General features: G+C 35.4%; 1 protein-coding gene across 1 annotated transcript in view; it reads left to right on the top strand.

Annotated features, from left to right (window-relative positions):
- The window catches only part of LOC103563474 (uncharacterized), a 308,328-nt gene that overhangs the window by 135,669 nt on the left and 151,543 nt on the right, over positions 1 to 21,116 (top strand). The window contains exons 14-15 of the mRNA XM_070585104.1: positions 13,997 to 14,079; positions 19,992 to 20,116. Of these exons, the coding sequence (XP_070441205.1) occupies positions 13,997 to 14,079; positions 19,992 to 20,116 (208 nt within the window). The remainder of the gene's footprint in view (positions 1 to 13,996; positions 14,080 to 19,991; positions 20,117 to 21,116) is intronic.

The raw sequence follows: 21,116 nt of genomic DNA, 5'->3' as shown, positions 1-21,116 counted from the left end.
GGTACCAAAGTGTCACATGAATTGGGGTTCCATGTGGATAGATTGTGGCTTAGTGGTTTGGACAGAAGTGAAAGTTGAGACAATTTTGTTGCATTCTTGCTGCCAGTAATACTAAAACATCTCCAAATATGAAACCATTAAGCTTTTTAATACTTCTAAGAAACCAATTTATAAAATATTGGGTGCACTTTACCTTTTACTAAACACTTTGGGCTTTGGAGGGAACAATTCTGGCAAAATCTAAGTTCCAACTTTATGATACTTGCCCTTTGTCAACAGTTAAATTTTTGAAGATCAATTTGTTCATTTCTTCTTCTATTTATAAAAATAAGAGAATTTCTTGCTTCTTGACAGTACGACAAATATTTATCTATTTATGTTTGCAGCATCCAAGAAGTTACTGTTTACAGGTTCAAACCATGCTGCCAGCAGAAGATGTTAGCAACTCGTTACCTGCATTCATGTAATTTCTAGTCTGCTCACTGTTAATATCCTCAAACAGATATCTGACCATTGTTTTGAAAGTGGTTAAAACATTTTTGTTTTCTTAACTAGAAGCTAGATATTAAAAATCACATTTCAAAAATTTTGAGCATCCATCTCTGATGTAGATAAACAATGCTAAAAAGCTTTTGGTTTGTGGTTGCAGCCATGGTCTGTGCAACACATCATTGAGAATTCCTACTTTGGTGCTTATTTTGGCCTTTAAACTGTTCATTTGTACTGTGAACTAGATTATGTGCTTCTAACTGTCAGTTAGCTGAATGCATTTCAAGTCAATTTAGTAAAATAGTCACTGTTAAGCGGTATATTTGGACAGAGTTGACACCTTTGACATTTTCTAAAATGGCAAAAATAACTGTATTTAAGGGTATGATTTATGAACGTGGTGTGCCTACAGAGCTTCCCTCTGATTATGGCTTTCACTTTAGCTGCTGAAACTCTGTCTACAACCTACTGAAAGGGCAACTAATTAGGGCTGCGTGATCACATATTTAACACACATAGAAACACACAACAACATCATGTCAGTCCAAAACCTATGATCTTGTTGCTTCTAAGAATTGCCTTTGTCTAGTGAGAGGAGAATAGTTGAGACCACAGCAGAGGCAGGGAAAGTAAGGAAGACAGTAAGATGGATGGCATCCAACTGCCTTTATGAAACACGTATTCTTTGGCATAAATAAGGAAAGCAACTTCTAAACATTAAAACACATTTTGAATCCTTAGTTGTCTTCTAGATTGCTGGCCTCTATTAAAAACTTCTTAAAATAATAGATAGCTTTAATTCTTCAAGCAAAAGAAAAATTGTATCATCTTAAAGATTTTCCATATTTATTATATAGATGTGCCTTGACTATGGGAAAAAAAGAGCAAAATCTTTTGTATTGCAAGTTTTAAATGTACCAGGCTAAGGTTTACTTAATTAGAACCTCGAGGCAATAAAGGAGCCCTTTTTAAAATTCTGTGATTCTTAATATGCTAAATAATGCAAAGCTTCGACTCTTCAAGCATGAGACACACATCTGGCAGCTTAACATTTAAATTACAGGGGGAAAAAAATTCCTCACTTCAGTAGTAATTTTCTCGAAGAAAAGAATAGGAAATGTATTACAACTAAATTTAATTTCTTTTTCGATTTCCATCCTGTCTAATTGCAGGCATTTTTCTAGCTTCTTTGTATTTATATCCTTTTATACTAATTTTCTGTACATTTTATTAATCTTTAATTTGAGGTGATTCTCGTGTTAGAACCTTGAAAAATTGTGGTGTATTTTACTTAGCAAATTGTTTTGAGAAATCTGTCTGATCTCAAGTAGTAAAGATAGTGGTCTAGAATATAGGGGGAAATGGAATTTTAGAGACCCACACAAATATTACTGACAAAAAGGCAGCATTTTTCAGTTAGTTCCACTTTCAAGCTTGAATTTTTTTTAGTATTAACATTTTCTCTGTTTTGTCGTTTTCTGGCTGTTTTTCATGGAAAAGTTATTATAAGTAGCATTCTTTCTTTGCATTTCTCCAAAGGACAGTGTCAGATCCTTGATTAATTTTACAAAGGTCATTTGGAAAAACCATTAAAAATATGCCAAGTAAAAAAGATTAGCACAACACAAGAAAAACACACTTTTATACACATATGCATTTATATAGAGATAGGGTACTATAACATTATACAGTTTTGACAAGTGTTTTCCTTGTGCACCTCATGCATTATTAAAATATGACTGTTTCATTTATTTTTTCTGGGTGATCCCAGCTGACACATTCCAAAGGCATCAGCAGATTACTGTTATTTGTAAACATTTCGTCTTTTTCTCAATATAAGAGGACCCAATAATTAAATTGAGTAGTAGTTCCATAAGATAAAATGGACGTTCAAAATAATTAACCTATATTTGTACTACTAACACATAAACCTGGGTGCTATTTAGCCCATGATAAATTTATGTATCTATTTTCACTTTTAATTAAAAAATTAAACAACGTTGTAACTTCCAATTTTAGCTATGACAGAGTAGCTGGTACCAGACTACCTCTTCTGCTATAATCAGCCATTAAACTGGAGAGACTATATGAAGCATTTTAATGTTTTAGCTGTTTGGGGGCATTAGCTGTGAGGAAGTACAAGACTTCCTGACACCTGGGAGAAGAGAAAGTTTTGAGGCAAACTCTGGTTCTCTACCTGGGCACAATATTCTGGCTGTAGAGTAGTGAAGTGGAATCTAAGCAGAGAACATCCCACTGAGCTGAGGAGACAGAGTTTGGCATTCAGAGCAGCTGAAGCAGCTAGACTCTGCAGAGTGGAACAGAGAGCAGGGAAATGTGCAGAGGGGAACCCGAAGTCAGTATAAGGATTCCCCCATGAGTCCTTGGTTGAGAGTTGTGCTGTGCATAACTCTGTGAGACTAACTGAGACTTTGCTAAGAGGCTACTATGGACCTGAGAGTAGACTAGAGATACTAGAATTGAAATAGAGATGGAGTTCAAGCCAGGAGAGGCATATTATACTTCATTACCAATTTGACAGCAAATTGAGATGCCAAAAGTCTGCAGATTAAGAACAAAGACCATGCTGCAGTGTGACTTACTCTAAGCCTACTTGAAGGAAGCCTAAAACAAAGCTCTGACAAGATTGGTGGAGGAGTTAGTGTTTTGAAGTTGAGTTCTGACAAATTAGAATATCTTGGAAACCCCCGATTTTTCACAGATATGCTCTAATGAAATGTAAATGTAAGAGTACACAAGTTTAATGGGATTATCCACTAGTTGAACTATTTACTAGGAAAAACTATCAACACCTTTCCAAGGAAGACGACAAAATCCAGAGTCTTCTACAGTGTCCATTATATAATTTACAATTACTAGACATGCAAAGAAACAGAAGCATGTAAATCATAGATAAGGAAAAAAATGAACAAAAACAACCCCAAGATGATTCAGGTATTAAAGTTAGCAGGAAAAGCCATTAAAACATCCATTATAAATAGTCTCATGAATTTAAAGAAATTTCAAATAATTAAAGGAAAATATGGTCTTAATAAATAAATAGGTCATCTCAGCAGAGACATGGAAATGGTAAAAGATATAACCAAACGTAAGTTACAGACCTGAAAATCCAAGAATTAAAATAAATTAACCAATCTGAAGTACAGAAAAGAAAAAGCAGGAAAAAAAATGAAAAGAGACTCAAAGACCCACAGCAAATATCACATAGTTTTACATACATTTAATAGGAATCTTAGAAGGAAAAGAGGGTGATAAAATGGAAGAAAATACGTTTTAAAAGAGTAGTGACTGGAAAATCCCCAAATTTGCTGGAATATATTGATTTATACGTTGAATACTCTTAGTGAACCCCAAAAGAGTAAATACAAGGGAAACCACACTTCAGAATATCATAGTCAAACTGCTGGATACCAAAGTTAAAGTGAAAATCCTGAAAGCAGATAGAAGGAAAAACCCACGTTTCGTGCCAGGGAACAATAATATGAAAATTGGCTGACATTATCATCAGAAAGAATGGAGAGCAGAAGTCAATGCAATGACAAATTATAGTGCTGAAAAAATGTCAACCCAGAATTCTGTATCTATCAAAAATATCCTTTAAAAATTGAGGTTGATATAAAGACGTTTTCAGATGAAGGAAAGCTATAAATAAATTTCTTTAGCAGACTGGCATTATAAAAAACTAGACAATGTTCTTTAGACTGAAGAAAAATGATACAAGGTGATCTTCACAGGAGAATGGAGAAGTATCCGAAATGGTAAATATATAGGTAAATTTTAAAGACTCATTTTTCTAACAATTTTCTTAAAATATAGTTTACTGTTTAAATAAAATAAAATGGTATGTCAGGTGGGCTTATAAAGCATGTACTGATAAAAGATATGATAACAATAGCTCAAAGGATGAGGGGGTGGGAACTAGAATTTTACTGTTTTAAGGTTATAGCATTTGTGAAGTAAGAAGTATGAACTGGGTAATATGAACTGTCAGGTGTGAAGTGTGAACTTCTGTAATATTGACTCTAAATAGGCGTGGATAATTGTAGGATGCATGATATCAGTCCTAAAGCAAACAGTAAAACAACCTCAAAGATGTGGAATAATAGAAAAAATATAAGAAACAATAGAAAAAATAAAGGAGATAAGATGGAATACTAAAAACATATGTGAGTAACCCAAAAGAAGGCAGAAAAGGCTTAACAGAAGAATGAAAAAGCAAAAGAGAGAAAGCAAAAATGAATAACAAGATGGTAGACAAACCCAATCACACAGATAATTACATGAAATGGTCAATGCCAAATAATTAAATTAAAAATCAGGATTGTCAATCTAGATTAAAAAGCACGACTCAACTATGTGCCGTTTACGAGAGACGCACCATAAATTAAAGACAGAAATAAGTTGAAAATGAAAGAACAGAAAAAATATACACCATAAAAACACTACAGATAAGAAAGCTGGTGCGACTACATTAATATTTAAAATTAGAAATCTGATGGTAGGCTTTGAGACAAAGATACAAGGGGCAGTTTATTAGGAAGACATAACAATCCTAAATATGCACCCATAGATTAATCGGAAAATTCATGAAGCACAAACTCATAAAAAAGGAGGAAAATTAGGTAAATCTTAAACCATAGTTTGAAATTTTCGTGCCCTTTTTCATGAATTGATAGAATAAAAGACAAAAAGACAAAAGACAAAAAGGAAATCAAAAAGAATATAAAAGATCTGAATGACATTACCAACCAGCTTGCCTAATTGATATTTACAAAACACCTAAAAACAGCCACATACACATCATTTTCCAGGGTACAAAGAATTATTGCAAGATAGATCATATGCCAGGCTATAAACCAGATCTTAGTACATTTCAAAAGATGTAAATATTAAAGGATATATTTTGCTGACCAAACAATTAAATTATAAATCAATACAATAAAATATCAGACAACACCCAATTTTGGAAATTAAATAGCACACTCCTACAAAACCCACAGATCAAAGAGAAAATCACAAGAGAACTAGAAAATATTTTGAATTCGATTATAAGAAAAACAAAATATTGCCTGATATCATAGTGGTTAATTTCACGTGCTCTGCTTCAGCGGCGTGGGGTTTGTGGGTTTGGATCCCAGGTACTGACTTACACACTGATCATCAAGCCATGCTGTGGAGGTATCCTACATACAAAATAGAGGAAGATGGGCACAGATGCTAGCTCAGGGACAATCTTCCTCAAGCAAAAAGATGTTAGCTCTGGGCCAGTCTTCCTCACACACACAAAAAGTAACATCTTTAAAAAATAAAATAAAATCAATTACCTATGTTTCTACCCTAAGAAACAGAAAAATAAAAGCAAATTAAACCCCAAGTCATGTGAAGAAAACAAATAATCCTGATAAGACTAGATATTTAAAAGGAAAACATCGAAACAATAGAGAAAATTAACTTAGCTTATGCAGATTTATAGAAAGGATTAATGAAATTCATAAACTCCTAGAAAGCCCAATCATGAGGGAAAAAAAGAGAGAAAACACAAATTTCCAACATCAGAAATCAAAGAGGAGCTATCACTACAAATTCTTCAGACATTAAAAACATAGTAAGAAAATATTATAAACATCATTTTGCCAATAAATTTTTTAACCAAGATGACATAGATAAGTTACTTTTAAAAACTTACCAAAACCAAATCAAGAAGAGATAGAAAATCTGAATAGCTGTATGTATCAAATACTTTGAATTTTTAGTAAACACTTTGCCACAAAGAAAACTCAAGACGCAGATGGTTTTGCTGGAGTTCTGTCAAATATTTAACTGTTTCCAAATCAAATTCTCCTGGTATATAGAGGAGGTAAGTGACTGATTCTGAGGTCATTTTACGAAATTAGCATAACAGTGAAATATAACTCTGACATATACATTAAAGAAAAGAAAATTAGAGACTAATATCCCCAACAAAATATTGGTAAATTGAACCCTTCATATATAATGACAAAGTGGAGTTTATCCCAAGAATGCAAATTGGTTCAACATTTGAAAACTAATCAAGACAAATGCACCACATTAACGGAAATAAAGGATAGAAAACATACAATCTTCTAAATAGATGTGGAAAAATCATTGGACAAAATTCAACACTGATTCATGAATAAAATCTCTTAGCATATTAGGAGTAGAAGGGAGCTTCCTCAACTTGATAGAAGTACAAAACACCTGCAGCTAACATCATACTTAATGGAGAATGACTAAATGTTTCCTTTTCTAGATCAGAAAGAAAGGCAAGGATGTCTAATCTCATTACTTTATATATTAGAGGTCCTAGCTAGTACAACAAAACTTCAAAACCTTGGCAGAGATTTCTTAGACACAACACAAAAATCAGTTACTATAAAAGAAAAACAAATAATACATTGGATTTCAACATAAATAAACATTTTTCTCTTCGTGTTTTCATTAGGAAAAATAAAAGGCAACTTATAAATTGAGAGAAACCATTTGCAGTACATGTATCTGACAAACGACTCGTATCCAGACTGTGTAAAGAACTCTTGCAATTCACTACTAAGAAGAAAAACAACTCATTTCTAAAAGTTACAATATTTGAACAGAAGTTTTACAAGAGAAGATATGAAATGTTCAGTTAGTTTATGAATAATGTCTAACAATCTTTAGTTATCAGAAAATGCAAATTAAGACCATAATGCATTACTACTTCACACTCACTATATGCTAAAACAAAGGCAAACAACATCAAATGTTGACGATGATTTGGAGGAAACTTTCGTACATTGTAGGAGTATAAAATGGCACAATCACTGTGTAAAAGCAGAATTTTTTTGTTAAACAAACACTAATCATATAACCTGGCATTCCACTCCTATGTATTTACCAAAGAGAAATGAAAATATACATCTACGAAAAACCTTGGATATAAATATTCATAGCAGCTATACTCACAGCAGTCAAAAGTTTGAAACATTCAAATACTTGTCAATAGTTGAATAATAAGTAACTTGCAGTGCATTCATAAAAAGGAATATTAGTCAGCAATAAAAAGCAATGAATTTCCCATAAAATGGATGAATCTCAAAATACTGATCTGAATAGAAACAAAAACAAAAATACTGATCTGAATAGAAACAGAAAGAAAAGAGTAAATACTTTATTATTCCATATATGTGAAATTTTTTAACAAAATTCTAATATATAGTGTTAAAAATCAGATGAGTGGTTGCTGGGAGGTGTGTGTGTGTGTGTGTGTGTGTATGGTAGGGATAGGGGATTGAGAGCAAAGGGTATGGGAGAATTTTGGGGAGTGATGCAAAATATTTTCTATTTTACTTGTGGTGGAAGTTACGTGGATGCACACATTTGTCAAATTCATTGAACTGTCCAATTAAAATGTGTGCATTTTATTGTATATAAATTATAACAACATTTTTATTTAAAAATAGCAATATTTGATTCAGATATTCTAGATTTAGCTAGAGGAAATGTGGGATGAGTGGTAGCAAAGTTCCCACTAACATCTTCATTTGATCCAAACTTGTAGAATCTGTGAGGAATAAGGTGGTCCTTGCCTTTTACCATAAACATATCATGCAGGGTTGGAGTGAGGAGGTGAGTACTTGTATGAAGAGAGTTTGTGGTGAACCCTCAGCCTTCATTTGATTTTATTAGCACCCTTGCCTCTAGTCTTAAATCATTGGTTCATATGTCTAGTGTGGGCTAATAATGATTTAAAAAATGTTTTCAACATCTTTTAGAAGCTGTACTCTGCCTGCAGTTTCCTTCAGGCTGGCTCTAAAAATTCAGAAGGGAGTGCATAGCTTGGTTACATTCTTCTCTATTTCTGAGTCTTATACTTCTATCACTTGTTCTCCGTCTTGTGAATCGTGGCTTTTTATCCCTTCAGGATCTGATCAGCAGCAAGGTGGGGGTAAAAGGCAGAGGAGGGCTTATTTGTCATGTGTTGTCATAATCATGAGTTATTGAGTTTTTAAAAGCTGACCCCCTTCTTTCATGGGACTGTTTTATGCTTTCTTTAGACATACCCTTTCCATATCCTTCTCTTTGCTGGGGGTCTCTCACTTTGTGCTGGTCTCTCATAACTTCTTTATAGAACCAGGCAGCTGGGAGTACATGTCTAACTTCATTCCCTATGTCTATGGCTATGAGTGCTGAAAAAGAGAAGGAAAGTAATCATACTTGAATGAAAAAGCACAGCAGAACACACACATTAAAGAAAAAAAATGAAGAGAAAAATGAATATAAACCCAAGCTAATCGGCAACACAAAGAAAAGGAAAGGATGAAGTAAAGAAGTAAAATAAATACAAAAGAAATAAAACATATCATTTTTATAATAATATGATAATTCCTCCAGTAAAAGTCACTGTCACACTAGTTAAAAAGAAAAACCCAGTTACATAGTACTTAAACACGTAAGTGATAAAGAAAAGTTGAAACTTATGGATGCACTAAATAATACCAGAAAATGAAAACAAGAATAAAGCTCCTGGGAGGCAGTGGCAACATCAGGCAAGTTGGCATTTAAGTTTTAAAAGATCTCAACCATAAAAGAAGGACATCTTATAAAGATAGAAGTCATAATTTATGAAAAAGATATAATATGACACAAGCTATATGCACCAAATAACAGCAACTGAATTTAAAACCTAATAAGGTTTTTATATATGTGAGGGAATATATACAAAATACAATAATGGAGGCCACTCTCTGATCATAATCTAATAATATTATGAATTAATAATTCAAAAGTTATCTATTGGTTGCAAGGATTTGAGAAGATAGATTTCCTTTATATTGCTTGTGGAAATTTTTTTTCAGTTTTTTAGCTTTAATTTTTCGCAAACTTACGGCATCTATTAACACAGAAATATGCAAACTCTTTGACCCAGCACTTTCACTTTGGAAGATCCATCCACAGGAATGAAAGCACAAGCATGGATGGATACATGTAAAAAGATTTTATTGTAGCATTCTTTTGATAGGAAAAAAAAGTGAATATTCATCAGTAAGGGCTGCAATTGCAGCATAATATAATATACAGCCACTGAAAATAATTAATTAGAGCTATAATTATTGACTTGAAGAGAATTCCATCAGATATTATTGAGTGAGAACAGATGTAGGAAGGCATGTACAATGAATAATCTCCTTTTTGTGCAACAATGAAAAATATCTCTATCCATGTATATGTCCATATGTTCGTATGTGTGCATGTGTATACCTGAAGGAATGAGAAAATAAAGCGGGTTATGTGTGGCAGAGGAAATGGAAAGAAGTTAGGGGAAGATGAAGGTAAGATATAAAGGAAGATTAAGGGGAAAAAAAGCCTTGTTAAGAAAAAGATGGTTAAATGTAAATTTTGTGACTTGTAGAGATGACCATGATTTCTTATTATATGGAAAAAAGCAAGTTGTGTAAAGTGTATGGCATGATTCTATTTCCGTTAAAAGTCCTGATTTATCTATCATCTATCTATCTACCTATCTGCCTGTACATGTGGAAGAGGGAAGTGATGAAGTTACGGCGGAAGGGAAGAAAGAATGGCTATAAAGTCTTCTTAATGAGGTAGAAGAGAAGGTGGCATTAGCTGTGGATGACCACAGAGAAGGCAAATTCATGGGAGACAGAGAGCTTTTGAATCTGAGTGACCTAGTAATTAACAAAGTAGTAAAGAGAAGTAGGACGTATGGGGAAGGAGTCTTTTGACAGGAATGAAGCTCAGTTCTGTTTTGCGTGTCTGAGCCTGGTGTGTTAGGAGGACTCCCAATGTGTCACGGTTGCTCACCTGAATAGGAGTGGAGAAGTATAAAGGAAAAATCATGCAAGACCCCCAGGAGTTATTTGTTTATTTTTCATTTATTTACATACCGTTGATTTGGCAATATAGAATAGAAAGACTCTTTATAAACTTATAAGCAAAAGGAGACACAATAAAGAAAAACATTGATACAGATGACTATGTAAGTTTGAAAACTACGTCTTACACACACACGTACACCTCTCAAAGAAATTGAAAGGCACACTGCAAACTGAGAAAAATATTTTGAACCGTTGTGTCAGGCAAAGTGTTACTATCTTTAGCATGGAAAGATAAAAATCCCAAAGAAAATGTTAACTATTCCAACTGAAAAAACTTGGGGAAATGACATGGCAGACAATTTACAGCATAAAAAGTATAAATCCTCAGCAAACAAAAACATTCAAGTTCATTAGAGTTATAGGATTGCAAATTCAAAGAACAACGAAATGTTATTTTGTCTACCAAGTGGGCAAATCAGAAAAATCGGCTGCGGGTCAGTTTTGGCAAGCACGTGGGTGATGCACGCTTTCATACGTTGCTGGTGGCAGTTTGGATTTTGATAGTCCTTTTTGTGAGTCTTAAGTGTTTGACTTCGTATTTCTGATTTTTAGATACTCATTTTGTGAAAATAAGCAAGTTTTTGTAAAATTTGTTCATCGTGATATCCAACCAATGGGGCTAGTTAAATAAGATCATATGATAACTACTATGTAGTGACTAAAAATCACACTTTCAGGACTATTTACTAACAAGTAAGAAGCATGATATGCATAAAAAAATACGTGAATTGCCTATATGGTATGATCACAATTTGATAAAAAATTGTATTATGTGCACATTTACATAATGTATAATAATTATTGCATGTAGATGTATATAATTCTATAAAATATATACTAATTATTGTTTAATTACTATATATAAATACAGTTTTTAAACAGGAAGGTAAATTCTAGGTCAAAGAACATTTTACACGAGAACAAAGAAAATGTCAAAGACTTTCAGGAGTCTATCTTTTTCATGGGACTTTATCACCTGAACATGCACAACATGATCAGGATATTTGTCATAAGATGCTGGGATGGGCCTTAGCATATGGGTTCGTTGAAGTGAGAGGTCAAGCCAATGACTTGAGAGGCATAAAGCTGAAGTAGTACTTGCTTATATGATATCTGTTTGTTTGTTTACATTTTAACATGTGAATATATAAATTCCATTAAATCAGAAATTATTCCTGGTAGGCAGAATTTCTAAGATGATCTCCCAAAAATGTCCAAGTGCTAATCTCCAGAACCTGCACACATGAGAAGGGAGACTATCTGGATGAACCTAATCTAATCAGATGAGCCTTTAAAGGCAGTGAACTTTCTCAGACTGGTAGCAGAGGAGAAGGAAGAGGGAAAAGACAGAGAGATTCAAAGCATGAGAATGAGGCAATCTGCTGTCGCTGGCTTGAAGGTAGAGGGAATTAGAAGAAAAGTGTGAGAAGGAGATGAATTCTGCCAGCAAGCCTGAAAGAGGATCCCAAGACCCAGATGAGAATGGCAGCCCTGGCTGATCCATTGATTTTGACCTTCTGAGACTTAAAGAAGAGAACGCCATGCCCGGATTTCTGATCTGGACAATTTATGAGATAATGCATAGATTTTGCTTTAAATCACTAAGTTTGTGGAAATTTGCTCCAGCAGTAAGAAAAAGTGAATACATTGTTCAATGTTTAAAAATGTGCATCAGTAAAAAATGGGGTGTTGTTTCTCAAGTAAGGGAAAACAGAAGGATTAAATGATTGGACTTGGTGGTCAAATAGAACTGGGTCTAAATTTCAGATTTTTTACTGATTAGCTATCCGATTTGGGAGAAGTTCTTTGATCTATGCAAGTCTCAATTTCCAAATCTGTCAAATGGGGTAATAATAGCTCCTTTAACAGTTTGTTTTGTGTTTGTGTGTGTGTATGTGAAGTAAACAACATGATACACATGGAGTTCTTAGAAAACAAAAAATGCACTCTATTATTATTTCACATTTGTTATTCTAGCTAGCAAACTATACACTGGGAATTTAAATTATAAGGCTTTAAAAAGAATAATATATTTAAAATCTAAATAAAAATGTCTTTTTCCACTTCCTTTCTTTCTCCTCCTTTTCTTATCTTGATTTTAACCGTATCAACCTCACTATCAATGAATTCTTTTTTAGACTCAAAGTAAGGAAGCACTTTCAAGGGTTTACATGACCCTCATCTCAATAGACTGAAGTGTCAGTCTTCTCACCCAAGGACCCCTGACCCATTTGACTCTTCCCGTAGAAGAACATTTTTTGGTGTCTGCCTTCAGTTTGGCACAGTGCACTGGGGGCAAGGTCAGAAAATACATGAAACCATCACTGGTCAAAAAGCATGAGACACATAGACCTGGGCTGGGGAGGAGAGACTGGCTGGGTCATCTTAGGGAGAAAAAGTTTTTCAAAGCGTGCAGACATGGAGAAAATGTCCTCAAAATTTTACATTATGGAAATCTCATTAAAAAATGTCCACAAGGGCAATTCCAAAGGGAGACGATGGTAGCATTCAATCTCTGGAGGGAGAGAAGAGGATGGCAGCAAGGCTTTGGTTGCTCATGTATATGATACATGTATACTTTTTAAAAAAGATGTTGAGTCAATCTCTTTGTCAAAGCTGTGGCTCTACTGAGGTAGTCCAAGTTCTAAAAGCTTCCGGGCCAGGATATTTGCCATAAGATGCTGGGGAGAGGCCTTGGCAAATGGGTTCATTGATATGAGAGGTCAAACCAATCACTTGAGAGGCATAAAATTGAAGTAATACTTGCTTAGGTGATATCTCTGTTTGTTTGTTTATTTTTAATTTAAGAAGCATTTGTTGAGAAGATATCTTTTTCAGGCACTGTGCTAGACACTATAGGAGAAACACAGATGAACAGGATTCACTGTCTGCAAGGGGATTCTATCTAGAGCACTAGTTCACAATTGGGAATTTTTTGCCCCCCAAGGAACATTTGGTAATGTCTGGAGATGTTTTTGGTTATCATAATCGGGGGACAGATGGGGAGGTGGAGAGTGCTGTTGAAATGTAGTGGTAGAGGCCAGGAATGCTGCTAAACATCCTACAAAACACAGGACAGCCCCAACAACAAAGAATTATCCAACCCAAAATGTCAATAGTGCTGAGGTTGAGAAAACCTGTTATAAAACACATCATGCAAAATATGAAAAATGTAGCTCAGGTGGGAAGTGCTGGGTAGGCAGAGAACAGAGCTCCTTACTCCCAAGGTTTTATATCGGAACATTGGTATGAGGTACAGAGAAGTTTCTTTGAAAACTTGATCCCAGAAACATAGCTGATGATAGAGAATCCTACCCGGATGAGGGTAGGAAAGCAGATCAGACACAGCTGCTGCTTGTAAATTGCATCCCTGTGGTGTGGGCAATGGTAGAGTTCTACTTGAAGTTCATGCCTTGACTGAATTAAAACTGGGAGCATAGAATAGCTTAGCATCTCCTCTTAGCATTCATTCTTTTACCATTTGTCAGGCCTTATATAAGCTCTTAGATTTCAGCAGTGTAAGCTTACATATCCTCTGAAGTGAACATCTGTAATATATTTTTTTTTCCACCTTTTGTTTTTAACCCTAGGAAGCATTTCTAATAAAATTGGTCCCTGCCCTACGGACTGTGACCTCAGTCTCTCAAAAGAAGATCAGGAATTACACGATAAGGTAAGAGGAAGGCTCTAGGAGTGGGCTTTGGAAAACCCATGAAAACAGCAGCCCCTGATTATTAACTGTGATTTCTTAAAGTATATTTTCAGGGAAAAAGTAATTTGGTCTTCACAGCAGGTTTTGAAGTATGGCACATGCTAAAGCAGCGGACGTTTGTGAAATCAGTACTGCAAATAAAGTTTTATTACATCCAAATCAGACTTCTTTAAGCTGTTAGAGACTTTAGTTAAATTAATCAGTCTATATGGTTCTTTCCAGCTCAGGCAAGGTGATTAGAAAATGTGCTGATTGTACTGGATTTTATTTGGCGTGATCATGGCTGCCATGAAGCCTGTCCAGAAACTGTCTTGATAAATTTATATAAATTACCTAGCCTGGCTTTCCAAACATTGGTTAAATTATTTGTACTCGTCTTACTGGATCCAGTTTTTAGATACTTAACCATTTCCAAAATCTATATCTATGTAGATCAAATGACTAAGTTTTAGTATTCGGAAAATTTAGCCTGGCTAGAAAGTTGAAGTAACAGGATTCCCCTTGAACCCTTCCCTTCCCCATACAAGTGATCTGAATTCTCCCCTATCCTGACTAAATAAAGATGAGTCTTTAGAGCCAACTTGCACGTGATTCTCTCAAGACTGACTTTAAAGTAAGTCTTGTTTTCATCTCTAAAGACCAGATCACCATCAAACCAAATAAATGACTGGATTTTTAATGTTCAGTTGACCACTTACAGCATTTACAGTTGTGGTTGTTCGTACATCACAGTCTGTATTAAAGAAAGCTTAGGAATCAAAAGTCTAATGAAATTTGTAACGATGAAAGATGGTGTTACTGAGTGGTAGGAGATTACTAGGCGCCAGGAAGTGTTCTCAGTTCTCTACAACCAATGTCTCATCTTATTCTCACAACAAACTAATGAGATAGGTACTGTTACTAATATCATTTTTCCTATTTTACAGGTGAGAAGAATAAGGCATGGAGGTGGAGTAAGTTCGCCAAAATAACATCGCTAATAAGTATATAGCTGGGCTTTGAACCTAGACTGTTTCTAGACTCCATATTTGTATCCATCATGAAATAATATTTCAAAAATGTTGTATATTCCTTTCTCCTTTCAGCCAGGTGTATGTTTCCTACTTCTTGGGTCCTATAACCTTAATTTAAGGGCTAGGATATGAAAACAAAGGACAGTTTGCTAGGAAGGAAAAAGCTCACATCTTTTTATACATATTATTTATTGGGTACTTTTATGTGTTCTCTTTGGGGCACTAAAGAAAGGATATGTCTATGAAACTTCTAGGATATTGTGGATCTAATATTAGCCTTTTAAACATTTTTGTAAATTCTCATGCCATTTGTTAACCTTAAACTTTGGGATTAGACGAAAAACTAAGGCAGAAAAGGTGAGAAAGAATACGATCACACAGAAAACCTCAAATGCTTCCCCATGTTTTCTGAGTTTACATGTTCAATTAAGGAGCCCTCTTTTTCATTATATTTTTAATATTATATTCCAAAAATTGTAAGTCAATTGCTTAGGAGAGTAAGCTCTTTCCTGGGGGTCAGGCGCTTTGGGAAGGTGTCTTAACTCTGAATTGCTTCAGGAAGCAGCTTCTGCCTCCTAAGAATATGTCTCACTAACATCAGTGCTCTGGGCAGACAGAGCCAGAAGCACAGCCAAATTATAAGCCACTAAATGCTGTGGACAAAGGTGGTCATACCACCTACTAAATATAAATCTGACACTCTCTACTCCAATTTAAGCATTTTCCTTTTTTTTTCTCATCTTCTCATGATTATTAGGAATTAATTTGGATCCTCAATTGATATTAAAGACTCTAACCTAGGCAATTCGTAGGGTGGCTGTGGGAAAATGAAGTTGATGTACTTCACAACAGAAGCATCAGTTTTTCTGGCCAGAGAGCAATCGGAATTTGTGGTCTCAAGTGGCCAGAAATACTAGCTGTTCTCCAGAGGGCAGAAACAAAAGCCCAAGGGGGTGAGTTCCTTGAGGGGTCCTTCCAGGTAAATCCTGAGCTGCCCAGCTGACAACACCCTCTCTCTCCCTGGGCACTGCTAATGGAAAGCCTGTCCTGAAAACTTCTCTGGTACACGAATTAGACATGAATTAAAGAAAGAGGAAATCATATTCTCGCTGGATGGTCTCGGGATTTAGGCTGGATTTAATGCGGAGCTATGATTTCTTTCTTGGATGATAATAACAGTGCCGATGGAATTGAACATGATGTCATATTTGTTTGCTTTGATACTTCAGATGCACCTGGTGTTTGTTGTTGTTATCTATGACTTGCAATTTTGTGATCTTATTAACACAAGCCTCTTAGCAGAGTACCTCCACCCCAAACCTTCCTCCACCGCCTTCTTAAAAGATGGTGCACATCACGTGGGCAGGCATTAAAGCGTCCACGGCTGCTCACTTCTGATCTTCCCAGGGCAGTTCAAAAGCGTTTGTAATCCTCAGGATTCAGCCTTTTATTCACTATTTCCTTTTTCTAAGGCTCTCTCTTTTGATGAAACAATCCCTTTGCTCTTCATCTGGCCAGATGGGCAGATGAGCAGAGCTCCCCAGAGCCCCGCACAAAGACCCTCTAAGGAGTTTGGGGAGAAACATGCTGCTGTTAAGTGGTGCTTAATTGTGCTGGCACTGTAATGCTTTTCCACTGCACTGGTGCCACCGGCCTGTGCACTGCAAGCTCTCTTTCCCCACAAAGAGACTGACCTTCTCATCAGTCCCATCATGGTCACCATTCTCTATTCGCCGATTGGTCTGTGAAAGGAATTATGGGTAAGGAGCAAAAACCTCAGAACAACAAGATAGGGATCCTGGGCTTTGCTTCCTACCATGTAACACAATTAAATGTGCTTATCATGACAACTTTGAGAATTATTATATATTAAGTCTTATAATATTTTTTACTTAGCAGCTTCATAGAAATGGTATAATAAATGCAAGAGAAAGGATGTTAAATGTTCCATTGCTCATCTGTGCTATATAGTGCATCGTGTCAGATGCTACTTATATCATTAATATTCCAAAGCGTTTTAAGTGCTATCCTCCCCAAACCCAGAAGAATTTTATAGATATTATCTCAGTTTGTCTTTATAAGAATCCTGTGGTCCGTGTAGGATAAATATTATCTCCATTCTTCAGATTTAAAAAAAAACTTAAATTCATTACCTTTAAATCGTCTAAGTTTCCAAAGACATGAGAAGACTTGAATGTGTGTCTTCCGACCATCACTGTTGACCCTTTTCACTATAACACTACACACTTCAGTTTTTCAAATTCTTCAAAACACTTTTCTAGGCTCTTATTTGCTCTTGTGTTTGAAGGGTGCTCATTCATTGTTTCCTAACTGATGTTGTATTTGAATGGCAATCCTCACAAACCAAATGTTTAGTCAGTGAATTTGAAAATCATATTCTGGATTTTAGCAATTTATGTTTAAACATTTGCTGTTGATTTCTGCAATGGATCAGAGTATGAGTAACCTTATATATAATGTATAAAATGTGATGCTCCAGAACAAATTTTCACCACCAATTTCTCTTTTAAAGTATAGATATTTATCTTTCTAAACACATGGCTATTGGAAGAATTTTTTTATTATGATGGTGTTCTTTGGCTTCAGGGTATAGACAGGACTTACAATTGTGATGGGTCAGAGCATCTATTTTCTGCCTTTTAAATGTTGATGCCACCCTAGTTCAAGCAGGATTTCTGAGGTATAGATTTAAGACATGAATTTCTGGTGGGCAGATTGTTTTGATTCCTCCGTGTGAACAGGCTTACACACCCTCGTAGTCACTTGGGTATTTTCCTGCACATATTTACTTCCTTTTTCGATTTAAAACTCATTTCTCTGTGTTTTTGTTTCTCTTTGGGCTCATTTCTCTGGAGATGATCTAGTGTCCATGTTTTATGTCTTCCAAAACATACATTTGAAGGAATTTTTAGCACATTAACTTAGATATTCTTTAAAGGAAATCAAAAGGTTCAAAATATTTTTGCTACTTTTAGAATTCACAGATGTTTTTCTTTGTGACTTAGCAACTGGAGATGAAGTCCATTGTTGTAACTGCAGTATGAGTACTTAATGAAATGATCTCTAGTAGCTATTTCTTAAGTATCATGCGGTTATTACCACGTTAGGTGCTGTGAAAGATACAGAGAAATACACTAGATCCCATTTCCACAGTGAATTTAGTTGAACAATCAAGATAGATATTCACAGATTAACCAAAAGGAAAGCAACTTAATGCACTCTCTTACGAAACACCTATACTTTAGCAAATCAGGAGCTTTGGTGGGTAAACCAAATCTATGGTGTGATTTTTGGTGGTAATTTCAGCTTTCTATCAAGTCAGACTGGGTAAAATATTTAAGCAATTCCTAAAGAAACACCATTAAATTTGAAATTTAAATTGCTACAAAAGCATATTTTAAGCAGTCTAATAAGGTATGCAAATCAAATATATTGAGTTCGGACAATTCACAACTCTCCTATTATTTAAAAGAATTTTGGCACTCTTTAATTTACTCAGAAATGGAGCAATTAAAATTACCAACACTAAATAATCTGATTAAAAATACCATTATTGGTACAGGAGCTATAGAGTCTGAGAAAGACAGAGGACAGTACATCAAATTGACGGCTGTCATAGCTGGATTTTCTTCTTACGATAATCAAATCAATCAATCAATTTCATAATCAAAGAAGTGAGCCTTGTCGAGTTCACTAGAGATTTGATGACATATCCTCTTCACACAAGTCTCACTGTAAAATTGTCTTGTTTACTGCAACCTGTGAATCCAAAGCAACATTTTGCAATTGCAAAATATTTCAACTACAGAGTTGCTAAAACTTATATGAGCTGATGTCAAGGAATTTCAGATAATCAACCTCCTACAAATGATAATGAAAAACATTTGAGAAGAGTCTAACAAAAAGGAAAAAGAAGGTTTAACACAGCTGTCTTATGAATGCAAGTCGTGCCTAATTTTCTTCTTCTGTAGACTGGTGGTTTTCAAATGACTTTTTGTCAGCAGTACTTTGTAATAAAATCTTACTGGAGACCCCAACATGTAAATAGGTAAAAGTTGAACTGGGTTTGGTGAAGGAGGGAGGAGGAGTCGTCTGGCCAGGTGAGCTGCTCTGTCTTCACACTCCTCACCATAGCAGGGCTCCTAAAAATCCTTCGTTGAGCTACAAAGCTCAGTTTCTCCAATGGGACAGTCTCTTTGCTGGGCCCATCATCATGGGTCACACAATTCTCTCAAGTTCTAATAAATTAACTCCACAGATATTGTATGGTCCTGAGTTTAAATTTATGCTCTTGAGAGTCACGCACTCTGGAACTCAGGAGCTATTGGTGACAATGCTAGAACGAAGTAGGCTGCTGAAGCAGAGAGCACAGGTGGAGAAAAAGTCGTGGTGCCCTTTGGATCCTTGGTTCCCATATTTCCCAAATCTGGCTGCTTTTCTGCCTTCTTTATAGGCTGTTGTTCAAACCTTCCTTCAGATTCCTTTTTGCTGAAAGCTAGTTCAAGCTGTATTTCCTTTGCTTGCAATCAATAGTCCTGACAATACAAATACCATGACCACGGTTATTATTATTTTTTATTCTAACAACATTGACAGCAGCTGTTCCATGTGAAGTAATACAAAAGTGGACATGTCACAGTCTCTGTCTTTATAATCATGAGAACTTACTGAGAGAATCTGGAAGGTAAAGCAATAATTTAATGCCACAACCATAGGTAACTACGCTTCTGTATGATCAATGGTTATATGTCATTCTTAAGAAAATGTCACTGAAACCAGGTAAACTTTCTGTCTGCTAAAATATGTCATCTTTTTCATTTATTTAATTCCACTGATAAGAGAGAAAGCCAGACTGACCATTCTATGAAGGAAAAATCAAGTGCTTGGAGAACTAGAGAAACTGAAGATTATTCAGAGGATGTATCTTACTTGGAGGAACTGGAGAAACACAGATTTTCAGTTTGGTGAGTAACTATACCCTGTATTTCTATTTTCAAATTTAAATTCATTGAATTCCATAGAATTAAGTTCATTAATTCTATTCTTTTATTATTCATTTATTCAACAAATATCGATTACATGTCTATTACAGGCTATATAGTATATGTCCTGACTTGAGAAAGCTCATAATCCAATGAAGTGTATGGATGCTTAAAAACATCAGTGTGATGTGATAGCGCTATTTTAAGAAAGTGCACAAAGTGCCACGTACACACATGGAGAAGATCATGGCCAAATTTGCTTGAGAATGGAGAAGGGTTCTCAGAAAAAGTTTGAGCCGAATCTTGGGGAGAAGAATACAGTGGAGCAATGGTGACAATTTGTTGTGAGCAGTGTCTAGAGATGCATAGCTGGGGTTGATAACATGCTGTAAACCTTAGTTCACTTAAGATCTAAGCAGATCATAGTTGTTGCTCTGTCTACAAGTGTATCTCTGCAAGTACTCTCAGCAAGTATATCTGTCTATGCAAGCACATATATAACAAATATGAAAAAATGTGTAAAAGAGTGAGCAATGGAAGTTCTCAGAGGTAGTGATTGCAGGAGTTTGCAATGGAGGGATTCATCAAGGGTGAGGGAAGAAACAGTAAGTGACAGTGTGACACATGGAGCAACCTAGGAAAGAAGAGATGGAGTAGCTAGTCAAAGTCATCCATTACAAACCGCTGGCTGCCTGCCCACCTCATGTTCCATGCCCTGAATGGTTTTCCCACTGGGCATTTATTTGCCTTATGACTTGGTTCCCAAAGACTCTTTTCTTACTCTTCCATCCTGGAACCACCATTGGGAGGACAGGGTATCAGCTCAGATTTCCAGTATCCAATCACACCTTTATAAGTCCCTCTGGTTTTTCATTTAGATTTAAAATTCTAAATACTTTCACTGATGCTTTCCTGAAGCAGATGAAGTGTGGTCTCCAGGCCAACCAGTGAATCATTCTCTGGGTAAGAGATGCAGACTTGC

This window comes from Equus przewalskii, chromosome 19 (assembly GCF_037783145.1).
Source record: "Equus przewalskii isolate Varuska chromosome 19, EquPr2, whole genome shotgun sequence".
NCBI lineage: Eukaryota > Metazoa > Chordata > Mammalia > Perissodactyla > Equidae > Equus > Equus przewalskii.
The sequence above is the reverse complement of the archived record's forward strand: the minus strand, read 5'-3'. Positions and strand labels throughout refer to the sequence as shown.